This window comes from Ovis canadensis, chromosome 7 (assembly GCF_042477335.2).
Source record: "Ovis canadensis isolate MfBH-ARS-UI-01 breed Bighorn chromosome 7, ARS-UI_OviCan_v2, whole genome shotgun sequence".
Lineage (NCBI taxonomy): Eukaryota > Metazoa > Chordata > Mammalia > Artiodactyla > Bovidae > Ovis > Ovis canadensis.
In genome coordinates, this window is record NC_091251.1 from 15876244 (window position 1) to 15896362 (window position 20119).

Sequence of the window (20119 nt, forward strand, 5' to 3'; positions counted from 1 at the left end):
GCAGTCTTATAATGTAGTTCATACTTCCTATTCTAATTTGCATGTTTTCAGGTCCATTTCAATTCAGTCGTTCAGTCGTGTCCGTATCTTTGTAGCCGCATGCACTGCTGCATGCCAGGCCTCCCTCTCCAACATCAACTCCCGGAGCTTAATCAAACTCAAGCCCATTGAGTTGGTGATGCCATCCAGTCATCTCATCCTCTGTCATCCCCTTCTCCTCCCACCTTCAGTCTTTCCCAGAATCAGGGTCTTTTCAAATGAGTCAGCTCTTCACATCAGGTGGCCAAACTATTAGAGTCCTGCTTCAGAATCAGTCCTTCCAATGAATATTCAGGACTTCCTTTAGGATTCAGGATTTCCTTTAGGACTGACTGGTTGGATCTCCTTGCAGTCCAAGGGACTCTCAAGAGTCTTCTCCAACACCACAGTTCAAAAGCATCAGTTCTTTGGCACTCAGCATTCTTTATAGTCCAACTCTCACATCTATACATGACTACTGGAAAAACCATAGCTTTGACTAGACAGAAAAATGGTAGCTTTGTTTCCTGTTCCCTATAAGATGACTCACAGCTGATGTAGACTAAAAAGCCTCTTGATGAAAGTGAAAGAAGAGAGTGAAAAAGTTGCCTTAAAGCTCAACATTCAGAAAATGAAGATCATGGCATCGGGTCCCATCACTTCATGGGAAATAGATGGGGAAACAGTGTCAGACTATTTTTTTTGGGCTCCGAAATCACTGCAGATGGTGACTGCAGCCATGAAATTAAAAGACGCTTACTCCTTGGAAGGAAAGTGATGACCAACCTAGATAGCATATTCAAAAGCAGAGATATTACTTTGCCAACAAAGGTCTGTCTAGTCAAGGCTATGGTTTTTCCAGTGGTCATGTATGGATGTGAGAGTTGGACTGTGAAGAAGGCTGAGCACCAAAGAACTGATGCTTTTGAACTGTGGTGTTGGAGAAGACTCTTGAGAGTCCCTTGGACTGCAAGGAGATCCAACCAGTCCATTCTGAAGGAGATCAGTCCTGGGATTTCTTTGGAAGGAATGATGCTGAAGCTGAAAGTCCAGTACTTTGGCCACCTCATGCGAAGAGTTGACTCACTGGAAAAGACTCTGATACTGGGAGGGATTGTGGGAAAGAGGAAAAGGGGACGACAGAGGATGAGATGGCTGGATGGCATCACTGACTCGATGGACGTGAGTCTGAGTGAACTCCGGGAGTTGATGATGGACAGGGAGGCCTGGCGTGCTGCAATTCATGGGGTCGCAAAGAGTCGGACACGACTGAGCGACTGAACTGACCTGATGTAGAACCCATGCAAATGCTTTATCCCCTAGGACACTCTATGGTTCCCAAGCTATGCACAAAGTGATTTTTAACCAGGTTTCACAGGATGGAGGAGAAACCCAGTGTTGAGCCATTGACTTATACCTGCATAGCTAGCCCTTCATCATCTACGTTCATCACACAGAGCCTCTGCTTTTAGATCCAGCTGTCACACTCGGCTTCTATAAGCCCCATTGTGCTATGTTAGCAGAAGGAAATGTTGCTGGCTTAGGAGATTCATATTCAGTTAGTGCGATTTAAGAGGAATGTAGTTGAAAGAGATCATTTCATTACCGGTGCTTGTCCTGAAGAGATGAAGAGATGACAGACAAGCATGACACAGCTAAGCTGAAGTTCGTGAGTTAGGTGATTGCTGTAATCCTGACCCTTGATGGCTTTTGGTTACCTGCTCATAGCCTAAGTGCAGAGGTCATTTTCCACCCAGGTTTCCATTTGCAGTATTCCTTTGTATTCTTGAATTCTCTGTATTAAAGAAAACTAAAAGTGACTCTCACCTATTTGGCAAGCTAAAATTGTGTTTCTTTGGGGAAGGGGTGCCATATCTGGCACCAGTCTATGTGTCGAGCTGAGTGTGTTGCCCACATTACTGAGTGTACACTCTCCCACATTGCTTCTGCAGGTGATACACATTCAGCCAGAAGCTTTTTTTTTTTTTTTAATTGATTAGTTATGTGTGCCAGGTCTAGTTGCAGCATGTGGGATCTAGTTTGCTGCCCAAAGATAGAAGGACCCCCGGCATCGGGAGCGCAGAGTCTAAGCCACCAGGCCACCGGGGAAGTCCCAGCCAGCAATGGTTTTGATTACCATTTTAAATGCTGAAAATACTAAAAACTGAAGGATGATATAAGACTTTTGAGTTGGTTCTGTTTTTCTTGTTTTTTCTTTTTCTGGAGTAGTTGGAAACAGTAGTAGGAACTAGCAAAGGCTATGGGCTATATTTGTGCATGATGGTAGAAAATGAGCCTGATTTTTAAATTGCTCTAAGTTAGTCAAGTTTCCGAGTTTTGTGGCTCATGCAGTGATTTTTCTCCAATCATTTATTCACATTTTCCAGAGTTTTACTTGCAGTAATTTCCACTATTTCTTTACTCACTTTCTCACTTTTGGCCTCTTTTTTCCACGTTACCCTCCTCTCCTCCTCATCATGTCTTTGCTCTTTTATTTCGCTTGTATAAAGATATGTTTCCTAGGCTTAAGGAGACATATAGTTTCTTTTTTTAACTTTTTCTTTTGTATTGGGGTACAGCTGACGCACATATGCATGCCCCAAGAACTCCCCTCCCATCCAGGCCGCCGCATAACTTTGAGCAGTGTTCCATGTACTATACAATCAGTCCCTGTTGGTTACCATTTTAAATATAGCAGTGTGTCCAAAGACACAGTGTTTCTATTGCAGAACTCTGAGATCTTTACATAGTAGAGGGCTGATGGCCTTGGTGACAGTGAGTTGGGCTTGAGGATGGTCTTTTTGCACACAGAAGTTCCCCCTCCAGGAGCCTAGACCTGCGTTTTAATTCAGTTCATGATGCTTTGGCGTTGCACTCTGCATTTCAGCTGCTCATGCTCATGCAACCAAAGGACAATTAGCAGGCCTCTGAGGATGAATTTTTAAAATTGAAGTGGGAAAATTTAACTGGTGAGCCTTGTGATGGCCTTCTCAGAAAGTCTGCGGTCCTGCTTCTCGGCCTCGCTGGAGTCACCATTAGCTTAGTGTTCCTGAGAGCTGTCCGTGCTCTCTTCTTGGTGTGGTGGCGTGTTTTTCTAACTCCGCTTCTTGTCATATCTCTCTCTCTCCCTCCCTCCCTCCTTCTCCCTCATAAAACAGCATTCAGGAATGTTTTCTAGAAACATAGCCTGAAACTATGAAGTGCTGGAGGCTATACAGCTTGTCAGCATTGGTTCTAAGTAGGAATTTTCATTTGCTGTATTTTGAAAACTAAACCTTTAGAATCTATTCATGATAATTGTCTACTGTTGATGTGGCAACTTAGAGCTGGGCTGATTGGGGTCACTGGGATATATTCTTTTTCAGTTGAATTGGAGCCTTAAACAGACATCAGAAATTTCTCAGGAATGTGTAATAGATGCTAGGACGCTGAAATGTGCTTTCCCCATCGCTTCCCCCACCCAGGATGGAAGTGCTAGTGTAGGAGGGAGGGAGGGAGGCTGAGGAGTCAGAGAACAGAATGTCATAGAAAGGTCACGTGGTGTTTCTTTTTCTTTTGTCTCATTCAGACTTCTTGCTAAGCATCCCTCTTCTTACTCTCCTTGTCTTACAGACTGATCTCCTCTCAGCCCAGCTCCTTTGGCTCTGCCAAGACAGTGCCTGCCTTAACTGCTGCTTCCCCCTCCTTCTTTCCCCAAGTCCTCTTTCTGCCACTTTACTGCTCAGTGGTACTGGCCCCTGTGCCCATGACAGTGGCAACAGCAGGGAGCAAAACTGAAAGCTGCCTGTGTGTGGAAAAGCCCTGTTTGCCACCTTGCCTGTGTGCAAGAAGGCACACTTGCAAAAGCAGTGGCTTTTCTCTGTGTCTGCTTTTACACAAACGGAGAGGGATTTGGTCAAGTAGAAAGAAGCACAGTCCTTATGTACTCATCAAGTGGTGCGGGGTTTGCACTCCGTGATCTCAGTGCTGGCAGCCATCCAGGAGGTTCTCATGATAGTGGGAAGGGGGCTCAGGTGTGAAGAACCGTGGCTCTGAGGAAAGGACTGGGGCAGGGGCAGTACCTCTGGATACAGAGCAGTGCTTCCTGGACCTGCTCTCAGGATGAGTCAACAAGACCCTGACATCTGTGTCTGCAAATGCTGCTTCAGCTCCAGCGTGGTTACAAAAATGCACAGGGATTTCTTTTTCTTACACATTTACAAGGTACAGTGGGGCATTTGATCTGGAGAATCTCAGAGGGGTGAAACGCGAAGACATGCAGCTCTTAGACTGGACCTAGAATGGAGTGTGTGCCCAGACAGAGACATACACACACACCCCACACACACCCAGACACCCACACCCACACCCACACAGACACACACACCCCACACACACCCAGACACACACACCCACACATACCCACACCCACCCATCTCACACCTACCCACACCCACATACCCCCACACTCACCCACACCGACACACACTCACACCCACCCACACTCACCCACATGCGCACACACGCACACCCACACACACACCGCTCAGATGATGCCCCTAACTTGTTCCGTCACATCTAAGGCTGCTGGTATGGGAGTGGCCCCGGCTTGTGTCTATCACTTGTAGCTGCTATTTCTTAAACGGAACAATCTCTGCTTCCGGGATGATGCCCACGACAGGGGCTTTTGCCTGAAGGCAATCCCAGGGAAGTCCCTTCATAAACTGACTCGCACTGGCCGGGCCCAAATGCAGCCAGGCAGTTCAGTTCAGTTGCTCAGTTGTTTCGACTCTTTGCGACCCCATGGACTGCAGCACGCCAAGCTTCCCTGTCCATCACCAACTCTCAGAGCTTGCTCAAACTCATGACCATAGAGTCAGTGATGCCATCCAACCGTCTCATCCTCTGTCGTCCCCTTCTCCTCCACCTTCAATCTTTCCCAGCATCAGGGTCTTTTCCAATGAGTCAGTTCTTTGCATCACGTGGCCAAAGTATTGGAATTTCAGCTTCAGCATCAATCCTGCCATGGAATATTCAGGACTGCTCTCCTTCAGGATGGTCTGGTTGGAGCAGCCGGGCAGCCGTGGGGATAAACTGGTGTGGCACTGCCACCTAGTGACTGCCCGCCCGCTGCTCTTCCCAGAAGGGAAGTGAGTCTCTGTGGGCTGTCAGCCTGGTGGGAGACTGCGGCGGGGTGGGGGCTACGGGGTCTTCTAAAACTGCAGCCCTCTACCCAGGCCCTTGTAGACATGCTTTCTCTGCATCAGCAGAGCCTGGGATGTGTCAGACAGGAAGTGTATTCAGTGATTTCGGTAAGGGAAGGCTTGATCTAGGGGTAAGAAGTCTTGGGCCTGACCAAGTATGGTTCCATGGCTGTCTTCAGGCGCCCACCTGCCCCTTAGAGGAGCTCACAGCGTGTGGATGCTGGGCATATCGCAGGCGCAGAAGGAATGGAGGTCGCCCAGAAAAATGAAAATAACTACTGGTTGGTTGGAAGTTTATACAGAAACAAAAAGGGAAGAGAACCTTGGTGGAAATGCAAGCCACGATTATAACATTGCTCTGGACCTTGGTATTTTTTTTGATTGCCTGGGAAGTAGCTGGGGCTTAAGAGTATAATTTGTGCCAAATTCCATGGTTGTCTGGTTTCAGTGCTCCCCAGCTGTGTGGAAATGAAGCTAGCTCCAGATTCTCTGATGGCTATCGCACAGTCCCAGCTGACCTCCCTGGAACTCTGGACCCGTGGATCTCACTGCGGGTGGTTCTGCTCCCCAGGGCCATTTTGTAGAAGGGTTTATTTTTTCTGTTATTGAGTGGGACCACAGATGTTCTGTATTGGGCTTGTATGGGACATTCCTATCCAAAAAAAAATTGTTCTGTATTCCATTTGACATTAGACTGACCTGTTGGACATTCTACGTACTAAAAGTCTATTTATAATTTTTTTAGATTAGACCTATATCCATTTAAAATGTAACATAATTTTTGCTCATTTGTAGCATATACTTAATTTTTAAATAATGTTATTAGTGTGTGAATTGAGAGAAAATTGTCATTTGTTTTACTTGGAATTTGACCAAAAGTTTTTCATATTTCAGAAAATCACATTAGGTATGATCATGCTCTGTGGCACTTAAATCGCCAGAACTACACACTTTCATAAGCCTGAACTATATTCAAGTGCTTATATTAATACATATAGGTGCGAGCAATTGACTGCTTCTGAAGTCTTCTAGGTTAGCCTTGCCTGAGTATTTCCCTTCAGGGAGATCTCTCATGATGGACACTTATGCCCTGGGGTCTTTCTCCACATTCATTTTTCAGTTCAGTTCAGTTCAGTTGCTCAGTTGTGTCTGACTCTTTGTGACCCCATGAATCGCAGCATGACAGGCCTCCCTGTCCATCACCAACTCCTGCAGTTCACTCAGACTCACATCCATCGAGTCAGTGATGCCATCCAGCCATCTCATCCTCTGTCGTCCCCTTCTGCTCCTGCCTCCAATCCCTCCCAGTATCAGAGTCTTTTCCAATGAGTCAACTCTTCGCATGAGGTGGCCAAAGTACTGGAGTTTCAGCTTTAGCATCATTTCTTCCAAAGAAATCCCAGGGCTGATCTCCTTCAGAATGGACTGGTTGGATCTCCTTGCAGTCCAAGGGACTCTCAAGAGTCTTCTCCAACACCACAGTTCAAAGGCATCAATTCTTTGGCGCTCAGCTTTCTTCACAGTCCAACTCTCACATCCATACATGACCACGGGAAAAACCATAGCCTTAACTAGACGGACCTTTGTTGGCAAAGTAATGTCTCTGCTTTTCAATATGCTATTATTTTTAGGAAACTTTAATTTCTTAATCTCTATGACTCTCTAACCTGGAAGTTCTTTCCTAGGGCTGGGCATATTTCATGAGCCCTTTTTATCAAAAACAGCCTGAATGCTGATAAGTCTTTTCACGTCTGTTTAGAGTATGTTGAGGTAATATTGTATTCCTGTAAGTTTTTAACATAGATAATTGTCAAATAGTTATATATGTACAAGAACTAAGATTGTTAGCTTATTGACAAATGAGTCATTTCTGAACTCACTTATTCAAACAGAAATGAAAATGCTTACATGAATAATAGAGAGTCAGACAATAAAACATTTTATCATCTTTTCAGGAAAACGTAAGGAATGTAATTCTTCAGATTTGAAAATCTATGGATGTTCTATTATCCCCTCTTTCCTTTAGGGACTTTGACCTTTATTTCAGAGGAAGCTTGTGCTCTTAGACTGACATACCCAGTGAGGGTCTGTACTTAAAGACCAATCTTCTGTGGTCTGTATTGTGAATGAAATTCTTTCTTTCTTTCCCTCACACACACATACACAGACACACATAGACACAGAAGAAAGGGAAAGGGAGGGTAAAAGTGGGGGAAAGGAGAGAAGAAGAGAGAAATGTTTAGCTTTTTGACTTTTCTAAATTAACAGAAGAAAGGAAAAAATTCCAAATGTGCAAGGTTAAAGTGTGAGTCTCTCAATCATGTCCGACTCTTTGCGACCCCATGGACTGTAGCCCACCAGGCTCCTCTGTCCACGAGATTCTCCAGGCAAGAATACTGGAGTGGGATGCCATTTAGGAGCCAAATAAATTCAAAGTAGAAAAGTGATTTTGATGTTTTAAAGAATTACACAGTTAATCAAAATTGAATCTGCCTTATGCCCAAATGAAAGTTAGGCTCAACAGATAACATTGTACGGCCTGTATCTACTGTGTTTCTCTGAATACTTATTGGTATTGAAGGAGGTCTATCCTGGAATCCCCAAGATCCTAAAATCATGTCTGTTTCCATGACTCAGGAATAGGGGAGAAAGTAGGAGTATGCGGAACGGATGAGGAGCAGGTCACATCCATTGGGGCAGTTCAGATTCTCTGACCTGAGGGGATTTCTGTAAGTCGAGTAGTTTTATACATATAACTAAAGTGTTTTTGTTTTAGAGCACCCTTACTCAGAGAGGATTTTAGTCAAGGGTTTGGACCTTTAAAATCTGAGTCTTCAACTGGCAGGCATCACAATATCAGCTTCATTGTGGGCATGAAGCAGATCTGGACACCGCCGCTTGACCCAAGTCCCAGTGGGCTGCCCAGTGTTCCGATGACTCAGCGCTGAGTTAGATGGAGTCGCAGGTGCACATCTATACTCTGAAGGGGATCACCCCTGGCCCGGGAAGCTAATCGCATAGATAATTAAATATGCCTCCTCCGTGGGCAGGCAGAGCAGAGACAGGGCCTCAAACACTCCTGTTTAGCTCCTTCTCCCAGATTCTCCATCCTTCCCCTCTGGAAAGATAGACTGCCTCCCTCCCCCCAACACCCCCTACCACAATTAAATAATGTTAGAGGTACCCATTTATATATTTTTAAATTTTATTGAAATATAGTTTATTTACAATGTTGTGTTTCTGCTGTACAGCAGAGTGACTCAGTTCTGCATATTTATATACTTCATATTTTCCACTTTGGAGGCTCCTCTGTCCACGTGATTCTCCAGGCAAGAATACTGGAGTGGTTGCCATTCCCTTCTCCAGGGGATCTTCCCAACCCAGGGATTGAACCTGGGTCTCCCACATTGCAGGTGAGCTGTTTACCATCTGAGCCACCAGGGAATCCCTGCCATATCCTTTTTTCACATTCTTTTCCATTTTGGTTTATTACAGGATGTTGAATATCATTCCCTGTGCTATACATACACCACATCTTGTTTATCCATTCATCTGTCAAAAGACATTTAGGTTGTTTCCATGTCTTAGCTATTGTAAATAAAGCTGCTATGACCATAAGGATACATGTACCTTTTTAAACTATAGCTTTGTGTGGGTATATGTCCAGGAGTTGGATTGCTGGCTTATATGGCAACTATATTTTTAACCTCCATACTGTTTTCCATAATGCCTGTATCAATTTACATTCCCACCAGTACGATAGGAGGGCTCCCATTTCTGCACAGCCTGTCCAGCATTGATGATTTGTAGACTTTAATGATGGCCATTCTAACCAGCATGAGGTAGTATATCATTTTAGTTTTGATTTGCATTTCTCTAATAGTTAGTGATGGTGAGCATCTTTTCATGTGCCTACTGGCCATCTGTATGTCTTCTTTGGAGAAATGTCTATTTAGGTCTTTTGCCCATTTTTGGATTAGGTTGTTTGATTTTTTTTGTTGTTTTTTTGGGGGGGGGCTATTGAGTCATATAAGTTGTTTGTATATTTTGGAAATTAAGCCCGTATTGGGCATGTCATTTGTATATACTTTCTCCTAGTCTGTAGGTTGTCTTTTTTTTTTGTTGTTTATGGTTTCCCTTGTTGTACAGAAGCTTAAAAGTTTGATTAGGTCCCGTTTATTTATTTAGTTGTTTAATTTCTAGTGCCTTGGGAGACTGACCTAAGAAAACATGGGTATGATATATGTCAGAGAATGTTTTGCCTCTGTTCTCTCCTTGGGGTTGAATGATGCCATGTCTTCAAGTCATTTTGAGTTTGTTTTTGTGCCTAGGGTGAGGGTGTGTCCTAACTTCAGTGATTTACATGTGGCTGTCCAACTTTTCTAGAGATTTGGAGAGACTATTTTTTCTCCATTGTGTATTCTTGCCTCCTCTATTAAAGGTTAATTGTCCATTGGTGTGCGGGTTTATTTTGGGGCTCTCTGTGCTGTCCCATTGATCCATATGTTGGTGTTTGTGAGACAACCATTTTTAATGTTTAGCTGTGATCTGCTTTTCCCCTCTGTAACTTTCAAAGTTCTCTCTGTTCCTAGTATTAAAAATCTAGAATGATCCCTGTCTGCAGTCTTTTGTTATTCTCTATGCAAATACTAGGCTTCCCTGGTGGCTCAGACTAAGTAGACCTTTTCTTTAGAGATGCCTGCCTTCCAGTTTTCCTGGAAAATCAAGCAAATTTTTTTTTTTAATTCCCTTATCTTTCCTTCCACTTCTCTGTTCTCCTTTTGGAAAGTTATTAGACCCTCTGTGTTCTCTGAAAATACATCTTTTTTGTTCTCCTTTTTCCCTTCCCTTCTGTTTTTGTCCTACTGTCTGGAAGATTTCTACCAGTTTATATTCTAATTGTATTGTGATTATTTTTCATTATGATTTTAAGGTTTTTAAAAAGTTCCTCTTTCTTTATTCTTTAGTTGCCCTCCTTTGTAGCATCCTGTTCCTTTTTATAGATTGCATATTTTCCTTTAGCTCTTTCATGATGTAGCATAGGAGGTGTAAGAATCCCACACCCCGTCACTCTACATTGTCTCTAGATTCTTCTCATTTCTTCCTTTCCCCTTATTTCCTTCCTTTTCCCCTCCCATTTTTTTGTCTGTATATTTTTATAGAAAGTATACTTCAAATGTGTACTGATGATTTGTTATTCTTTCGTGTTCCAGAGTGGAAATTGGAAGCTTTGCATGAGGAGGGAGCTGGTGAAGTTCTCTGTGGGGTATATAAGTGAAAAGCTGCATTTTTCATTAGAAAATTCTTCCTGTTATGAAAGTCTTTTCACTGAAACAGCTCTGTTTCTCCAGAGAGAAACATCCTTTCTCTCTATTAGTGAGTTCTAATATAGGGTCAAAAGCGGGGAATGAAGAAAGGAAATTAGGAACGTTGTTCAGCTTCAAAACTTGAATTTAATTACCATGTTTTCAAATCCAAACATCCTTACTTTAGCTGGGCCCTGGCTCAGAATCTCCAGCCTTTCCTCAGAGAACAAAACCCTGGCTCCTGTTAGCTGTCTGGCAGTACTATGCAGGGGCAAGCAGCTGGGCATCTATTATTCCATATACTCAGACATCATAATTTCTCCTGTTTTCAACTTCGGACCTTGCCCACTCATTGCATGGTTTCTCCAAGTTGTAAACCTTCCATGTATTGTATAATAATCTATGCCTTTAAATTGCAAGTATTTAGGCCATTTATATTTAATGTGGTTACAGATATGCTTGGGTGAATATGTCCTCTGGTTACTTGTTTTCTATTTGTCCCGTCTGTTCTTTGCCCCTATTTTCCATTTCTGCCTCATTTTGGTTGCTTATCTTTTTTTCATTCTATCTCATATATTTTATGAGGTTTAACTCATTACTCTTTGATGTATTATTTTTAATTACTCTTTTAGGATTTATCACATACCTATACACTTAGGTGTATTATAACTAAATTTTTACCACAGTCTTATCTTCACCTGATATTTTGTCACTTGCTACAGTCTACCTTCAAGTGATACTGTACTGCCTTACACACAATATTTTTACTTCTCAAACCGTACAGTTTTATCTGCACATACTGATCAGTAAGTATTTGGCTGAATAATCAAGGAGACCTCTCTACAGTTCTCTGGATCTGTCTCTGTGCAAATGCTTTGTCTCTGGTTCTTGGCCCTGTAAACTCATGGTCTCCATGTATTTCCAGTTCTGTCCTCAATTTGGGAAGCCCTCTGGGCTCTGCTGATCTCCATCCCTGAGTGACATTCTGAAGCCTTTCCTGAGGCATGAAGCTGGGGCACTTTTACGACTCACTTCCATTGTTTACCACCTCACAGGGGTCACTGCTATTACTAGATTATCTATGTCGTGGTAAATATTGTTTCAAATATTTTTTTCTGGTTTTGTAGTTGTTTTAGGAAGCAATGTAAATTCAGTCCTGTGTTGTTCCATCCTAGCTGGAAGCAGAATTCCCCATGTACTTTTGTTTGCATAAAATATGATATTTTTTTCTTCTCTGATTTCTCCCTTCCTTTTGTTCTTATGGGTTTATACCTTTTTCAATTGCCCTACTGTCATTTTAGTGTTATTTCAGGAGAGAATGGTGGATTTAGGAGAGAAAATCGATGGCAGGTTGATCACATGAATGTAAATCTCCATAATACTTTTCACCATTTAAGTGAGGCTGACATTTGAGGTCAGAGCTGACAATTAAGGTATTTTTGTATTCCATAGTATTACTAGTATGTTTAATAGAAAAGGGTTAATGAACATAGTTTATAAGCTGTAAATCTCCATTGTTGAATTATTTTTTACATGTGTAAAAGTAACTTATAAGTTGCATATAGATCTTGGAACATAACTGATAAATCTGATTCATACTGATTGAAGGGAAAGACTCATTTCTATCCCCTTTTTGTGTCTCTATATATGTGATCCCGAAGGCCTAACATGTGGCTAAGGACAAGTCAGTTTGAGAAAAATATTGTCATATTTGTTAATTCAGTAAATACCAATTTCCTGCTATATTCTTTTAAGTGAAGATAAAACAATGAATAATGCATAATCTTTGTCCTCAAATTCTTTATAATTTAGATTCTTGGGGCCTGTTTATTAAGCTGAGCATATGTTATATGCCTTCTGGCCCACAGAGAATAAACACGGCACTCTGTGGTCCAACCCAGAGTACCGTGCTAAAATTACTAAAACCTGGTAAAGAGGAATTATGACCAGATTCTCAAAGTACAAATCAGGGCTAGGAAGGTGGGGGAGGGTTTTGTTAGGCAGAATGAAATGTACCTGTAGAGAAAGAGCTGGGAAAGAGGATGGCATAACTGCCTGCCCTTACTATAGCCAGAGCTCCTGTTGCTTATGGAAAGGTGCTGTGTGGGAGGCAGGAGTTCTGGGTAGAGACCATCTCATTTAGAGGGAAAAATTCAGTAATGCCCTTGGAAAGATCACCCTTGTGAATTTAAGCAGATATAACGGAAAGCTGTCATATTTGTGATTTCAAAAATAGTGATAGATCCATAGCCAAGAGTGAATGAAGAAATGAATGGAAACTAAGAAAATAAACATTTTCTTCTTTTAAAACCTTAAAGCTTATCTCACAAGCTTTAAGTCTTAGCAGCATGCAGTTCTGTAAAACAGTTCACGAAGTCCTTTCCCTAAACCCTAGAGCCCTTATGTTAAAAGTTTGAGATTATCAGAAATTCCTTACACTAACTTTAATCTTCTTTAATATGTCTTAATTAAATAAGCATTCATATTGATTAGAATTTGAAATTTGCCCCATGAGTTACTTTTTCAGGTCTTTCCCAAAATAGTTCTCCTTGTGGAGAAGGTTGGAATTATCTAAGTAAGTTTTTGAAGTGAAAACCTGTAGGAAATATTTTGAAAATGTTTTAACTATTTTAATTGTGTTTATTAATCATTCACAATGGTGTCACTCTGCATTTATTCAAAACCTAGAAATGTTCTAAGCAATGTCATCCTGTTGATAAGTCTTAATATTTGTTTCTGAGTTTCCAAGAAAGAAACCTTGATTGTTCTAAGAGTAGCTAATGTGGTCCCTAATTATCGTCCTCTTGTTGACTAGTCATAACTAAGCATGTCTGAAATGTAACATAAACACTAGTATGAAATATTATTTTTTCATTCTAAGTTATCTTTCAGGCATGTTAATTAGTTAATAAGAAAAAATAAAAGGTAATTTACCATTGAACCCCAATCCCTTTAAATGCCAACTTCTAGAAAGTTGTCTGTTTCTAATTAGATCCTTCAGTATAGCAGTACAGTGTCTGACCCGATAGAATTGCATAGCATATAACTAATACTGACTAAGGGATATAATGGCATAATACTTGAGGATGGTGAAGAATTGAATAGGGATGGGAGAAATGTGTATATTTTAAACTTGTGTATTTATTAAATGTAGGCAACTAACTTTCATTGTAATTTTCAAAGTCATTAAGTGCTCTAAACTTTGAAAACCAAATCAAAGTGCTTTAGGAAGAACAGATGACAAAGGACTGTCAACCTTTGCCCAAGCTGAGGAGACTGACCTGTGTGCCCCAGCAGTGAAGGCCCCTTAAAGACCTTTGTTTATAGTATAAAATCTCAAACTTCCTCTTTGTAGTTGCTCTGCCAGAGGAACAGCATGTGCCTGGCAAGTAGGCAGGTGAGTGCTAATCACTCATGATGTAGCAATAACTTGAGGATATCACTTAGACGTGGTCAGACACTACTGAAGTGACTTAGCAGCAGCAGCAGCAACTGAGAACACTTTGTTGATAACGGGTAAAGACCATAGCTGTTTCAGCCAAAGACTGTAAAACAAGAAAATGCAAGTTCAGTGCTGAACACATAAAGAGGGCTCAACAAATATTTCATCTGCATCAAGGAATCAGGGCCATCAGCTCTTAAACGTATCAGATCTTTATGTAAATCATGCTTTCTTAGGAAGAAACTTTGTGTCACAGTTGAAAATTGAATAGGACGTGAAGCTTTTGCCTCCCCTCTCTTGTGTAGCCTACACTCATGCCGAGGTAATGTATTCTCTGTTTCAGGAAATTGCTTGATGAGGACTGTTCATAGAAAGCCTCAATATCGTGAGTGGGTTATAATCCAAAGTGTACTTCTGAGGGTCCTTTTTGAATTAGAAACCACATTTTCCCATGGCACCCCCATCACACAGGATCGCAGCCTCCCCGAGTAGCCCACAGAGCCTGGGAGCCCAGGCTGAACTCTCACACGTATCACATCACTCTGCTTTATGTGCATGTTATTTATCAGAGTTTCTCACAGGAAGTGCACTCATCCATCTTCCTTGAAAGTTAGGAATACATCTTTAAAATAAAAAAATTGAAGTTTCGTTGACTTACAGTGTCGTATTGGTTTCAAGTGTATACCAAAGTGATTGAGTTATACATACCTATGTTTTTTTTTTTCAGATTCTTTCCTGTTATAGATTATTATAGTTCCCTACTATGTATGTTCTTTATTAATGCTATTTATGGTAAGCCTTATTATTTGTCTATTTTATTTATGATAGTATGTATCTGTTAATCCCAAACTCCTAAATTACCCCTCTCCTACCCGCCTCTTTCATAACCGTGAATTTGTGTTTTGTGTCTGTTTCTGCTTTGTAAACAAGTGCATTTGTTTCTTTCTTTTTTTTTTTTTTTTAGATTCCATGTATAAGCAATATCATATGATATTTGTCTTTCTCTGTCAGACTTACTTTACTTAGTGTGACAATCTCTAGGCCCACCCTTGTCACTGCAAATGGCATTATTTCATTTGTTTTTTAGTGGCTGAGTAATATGAGGAGTAAGGCTTCCTGGTGGCGCAAAGGTAAAGAATCTGCCTGTGGTGCAGGAGATGCAGGAGACATGGGTCCGATCCCTGGTTGGGGAAGATCCGCTAGAAAAGGAAATGGCAACCCACTCCAGTATTCTTGCCTGAGAAATCCCATGGACAGAGGAGTCTGGTGGGCTACAGTCCATAAGGTCGTAAAGTGTCAGGCATGACTGAGCACGGGTATCTGTCTGCCTGTCTATCTATCTGTCTATCTAATATGAGGACTACATCTTGGCCTCCCTTCTGGCAGAGACAGCCTCTCCACTCAGCCATCCTAGGAAGAGGGGACTCTGCCTCTGAGTCACGACGGCTGCTTCCTGGAGCAGAGTGGTGAGGCTGCTGCCCTCCTGCCACAAGAGACTCGCAGCATGCTGCTCAGCAGGGCTGGCTGCTGCATACCTGCCCTTCCCTTTTCTTTCAGAAGGTGTGGTGATGCCATCACACCTCCTTGGTCTGGGCTTCTACTCACTCCAGCCAGGGCTTTCTCTTTCCTAGCCAATGTCATAGGAAATACCATTTCTTAGCTTCTCTCTTATTTGGAAGCAAACAGAGATAAGACCCACTGTCTCCACTGTCAAAGGGTCAGGACTACAGGGGAAAGCTTATACTTTCTAACCTTTCTGCACTTTGGTTTATGGCAGAAGTCTTGGCATGAGATAAAGAACAGAAAAAAGAAATCTCAGAGAATGTAATGGCGCGATGTAGGTTGTATATGGGATCAATCCTGGGGCTCAGGGCATGGGGAGGCTGCTTGTCTCCACAACTCTGACCACACAGACAGATGGTTGAGCTGAAAGGCAGAACTGAGTGAATGCCAGCTCGGGGGTTATCAGCATGCTTCAGAGACCAAGAAACAAGGATGGGGAAGCTGTTCCCAGTGGGCTGTGGGAGCTGGGAAGAAAGGGTGGTCCTTAACACAAGTAGAGTGAAGAGTACGGAATGCCCATGGCTGCCACCCTGCCCACGACTGTGCAGAGCAAACATCCAGGGCAAGTTCCTCCCAGGTGACGACTGGCACGGCCTCACGCTTGTATGCGTGAAGGATAGTAGTGCCCCACGAGAGGCCCAGGTTACTGTTTAACACCAGTAATTCAAGCAAAACATTATAGGATATCTCTTTCTGATATAAAAACCTTCCTCCTCACTAGAAAAACTTGACACCTTCTAGGATAACCAGGATAAACTACATACCTCTCCTTTTGAATACAAACTCTGTGTGTGTAACTCGTGAGGCAATGACTTACATTAAGCTCTAGTTCTGGGTGTGGACTGTGCGATCAAAGATATTTTTCCCATCTTCAAGGAAGACGACTAGTACAGGACAATTACAGTCTAGTCCTGTGGGAGGGAGCCCCCGGGAGGGGCTGGGAGAAAAACAGACAGAAGAAGCTCCCGACTGAATTGATTTTGAAGGGTCAAAATCGGCCCACTAGGGAAGCAGATAGCAAAGGGGACGCCACGGCTCCTCCTGATACAGAGGCGAGGAAGGAGATTTGGTGACCGCGTATCATCCTACATATTGGGCACATTAGTAAACATCAAGGAAGGAGGACACTTTTGTGAGCAAAGCAAGGACTCAGAGATAAATGTGCATTAGTCAACTAACACCAGTGACAAAAGCCATTTTCATATTTTGCAGCTTCCCTTTCAAATTATTTTTAAAGTTGAAGAAATCCTGATGTCTTTCACATTGCTTAGGTAGAACCCCAATTTTACTTATAATAGTGAGCTGTGAAAACCTCTAAATAGAGCATTTTGTAGAAGCCACTAAGTAAATTCACTGGATTGAGTCAAACTGCCCTTGGCAGCCCTCCTCTAGATTAATTATAAAAGACTGGCTTTGTTTGCTGTTTTTCAGGTACCATGATCAACAGGATGTTACTAGCAACTTCCTTGGAGCAATGTGGTTGATATCAATAACTTTTCTCTCCATCGGTTATGGTGACATGGTGCCTAATACATACTGTGGGAAAGGAGTCTGTTTGCTCACTGGGATTATGGTAAGTGTCTTTTCACTGTCCATCTCTTTTATGAACACTCAGGAAGGCACTTAGTCCATTCCATCTATGTGTAAAGTCATGGTAAAATATTTGATTTCCCAACAGCAGAAAGGCAGCATACATAAGTAAATTTTCTGTTGAAAGAGAACATCAACAGTTTTCATCCTTTTTTAATTTAAATGAAATCTAGTTGTTTTACAGTGTTGTTAATTACTGCTGTACAGCAAAGTGATTCAGTGGTTTATCATAGGATATTGAATATAGTTCCCTGTGCTGCACAGTAGGACCTTGTTGTTTATCCACTCTCTGTATGAGCTCATATCTTCTAACCCCAGCCTCCCTCTCCACCCCTCTCCCAAACCCTTCCCCCTTGGCCACCACAAGCCTGTTCTCTACGTCCGTGGTTCTGTTTCATCGATAGGTTCATTTGTGTCTTATTTTAGATTCTGCATATAGGTGATACGCTATGGTATTTGTCTTTCTCTTTCTGACTTACTGAGTATGATAATCTCTAGTTTCATCCATGTTGCTGCAAATGGCATTATTTCACTCCTTTTTATGGCTGAGTAGTATTTCATCAGGTGTATATACCGCATCTTCTGATCCATTCATCTGTCAGTGGACATTTAGGTTGTGTTCATGTCTTAGCTATGGTGAATAGTGCTCATATGAACAAAGGGGTGCATGTTTCTTTCTGAATTATAGTTTCATCTGGATTTATGCCCAAGAGTGGGATTGCTGGATCATATGGTAATTTTAGTTTTAGTTTTTTGAGGAATCTCCCTATTGTTTTCCACAGTGGCTGCACCAATTTACGCTCCCACCAATAGTGTAGGAGGGCTCCCTTTTCTTCACACACTCTCCAGCACTTGTTATTTGTAGACTTTTTAATGATGGCCCTTCTGAATGGTGTGAGGCAAATACCTCACTGTGATTTTGATTTGCATCTCTCTAACAATTAGTGATATTGAGCATCTTTCCATGTACCCAGTGGCCATCTGTATGTCTTTGGAGAAATGTCTATGTAGCTCTTGTGCCCATTTTTAAATTGGGTTGTTTTTGTTGTTGTTGTTGAGTTGTACAAGCTGTTTGTATACTTTGGGAAATTAATCCCTTGTTGGTGGCATTGTTTGCAAATATTTTCTTCCCTGCTGTAGGTTATCTTTTTACTCTGTTTATGGTTTTCCTTGTTCTGCAAAAACTTTTAAGTTTGATTAGGTCCCATTTGTTTTTGGTTTTATTTCTACTGCCTTGAGAGACTGCCCTAAGAAAATGGTAAGATTTATGTCAGAGAAGATTTTGCCTATGTTCTCTTCTAGGAGTTTTATGGTGTCGTGTCTCCTATTTAGGTCTTTAAATGATTCTGTGTTGATTTTTGTGCATGGTATAAGGATATGTTCTAATTTAATTTATTTACATGGGGCTGTCCATCTTTCCCAACACCACTTGCTGAAGACACTTTTTCCCAGTGCATATTCTTACCTCCTTTGTCAAAGGTTAATTGACAGTAGGTACGTGGGTTAACAGTTTCCATCTTAATTTGCATCATGAAGCTCCATTGAGGAGAGAGTGCTGCTGGCTTTGCTCTTTGTGATGAGCAAATTTGATCTTAGAGCTTCAGCTTCAAGGTCAAGAATTTCTTTAAGTCTGTATTCTGCCATTTCCAACTTTCCAGGTGAGCTTAAATGAAATCCTCTTCTCTGAAATGTACTTTCCTCATCTATAAAATGTGGGCCATGAAAACTATCTTGAAATGTATCAAACAATTGAAGAATAACACATTTTCAATTAAATAATTAGTGTTTATCATTTCAATGAATATTTCTTTTTTATTATCTCAATTACAGTGCTCACCTAGTAACTAGAAATAGAGCAAAAAAAAGGACAAACTGTCTCTGTTCATGGAGCTTATCGGTGACCACCTTTTTTAAAAAATAATTAACAAATGATTGTTAATTACGTTTGTGACAAGTATGTGAGGGACTAAGACTTCTGATCAGATTTGGGCACTAAGGGAGAGGAATGGGATCTATTCAGAGAAAGAAATCCCTGGAAAGTTGACTTTGAAACTGAGATGGGAAAGGGTTGTAGCCAGGCCAAGTGTGGGGGAAGAAGGGCATTCCAGGGAGAGGAAAAGCTTTGTATGAAGAAAGTGAGGCCAGGGTGGGACTTGGTATGTAGGCACAGGCCGCTGGGTCAGGGGTGTCCAGAGTGAATTGGGGAAGAGACACAGGGCTGGGAGCAGGAGGCCGGATCTTGTGGAGCTCTTGAGTGAGGTTTGCTGCCTGTCACGGCATGCCACTCTGCTGGGACACCAAGCAGGCTCAGACATGTTCCTTGTCCCTTACTCACCATGATGTGGCCAGGACCGGTGTGTACCATTTACTTTAGATGTAAGAAAATGGAAAGGTATCAAGTTGTCTAAAATTTACTGCCATGTGGTGTGAACTTTGAAATGTCTGCCCCAGAGGCTCCAGTTTTAGTGACTTGGGTTCTCCTCATTCCTCATCTGCTTTCTCAGCTGGGTTACAGCAAAGAGCATCATCCTGGTGCTGGTTTGGTTTCTGCCTATGGAAGAATATGAGCTAGCACTGGGAGCCCCGTAGGCAGGAAATTCCCAGAATGCCTCAAGCCAGGCATCTCTGCCCAAGGCATCCACTGTGTCCACCCTCAGGTTGGCACGAGAGAAGCAGGCTCTCAAAGTGAGGACCTCTGAAGCATGGCCAGGGCAGTGTGTACCCTTGTAGCAGCTGCTTAGGAAGATTGTTCAAAGGACTGAGTGTCCGTGACATATACCGAGTAGGAACACTCTTCTCCCACTTGGTAGTACTGAATAACTAGCTGTGAAAATAAAATCTGGGGGCTCATTTTAAGGTTATCAGTTGTAACAAGATGACCATTTGTGGAAAATATAATTTAGCATTCTTTGCTTATAAAAGAAAATACAGTTTTATGAATGTTAGTAATTTTTATTACAATTTATATGGTCCTTTATGATTACTCTTGGATCCCTTTCTTTTTCCTCAAAAGATGG

The 20119-nt window shown here is 41.9% G+C and overlaps 1 protein-coding gene across 1 annotated transcript in view; it reads left to right on the forward strand.

The window, feature by feature from the left end:
• KCNN2 (potassium calcium-activated channel subfamily N member 2) overlaps nt 1-20119 on the forward strand; it is a 172473-nt gene that overhangs the window by 113651 nt on the left and 38703 nt on the right. The window contains exon 5 of the mRNA XM_069595281.1: nt 16944-17085. Coding sequence (XP_069451382.1) covers nt 16944-17085 — 142 coding nt within the window. The remainder of the gene's footprint in view (nt 1-16943; nt 17086-20119) is intronic.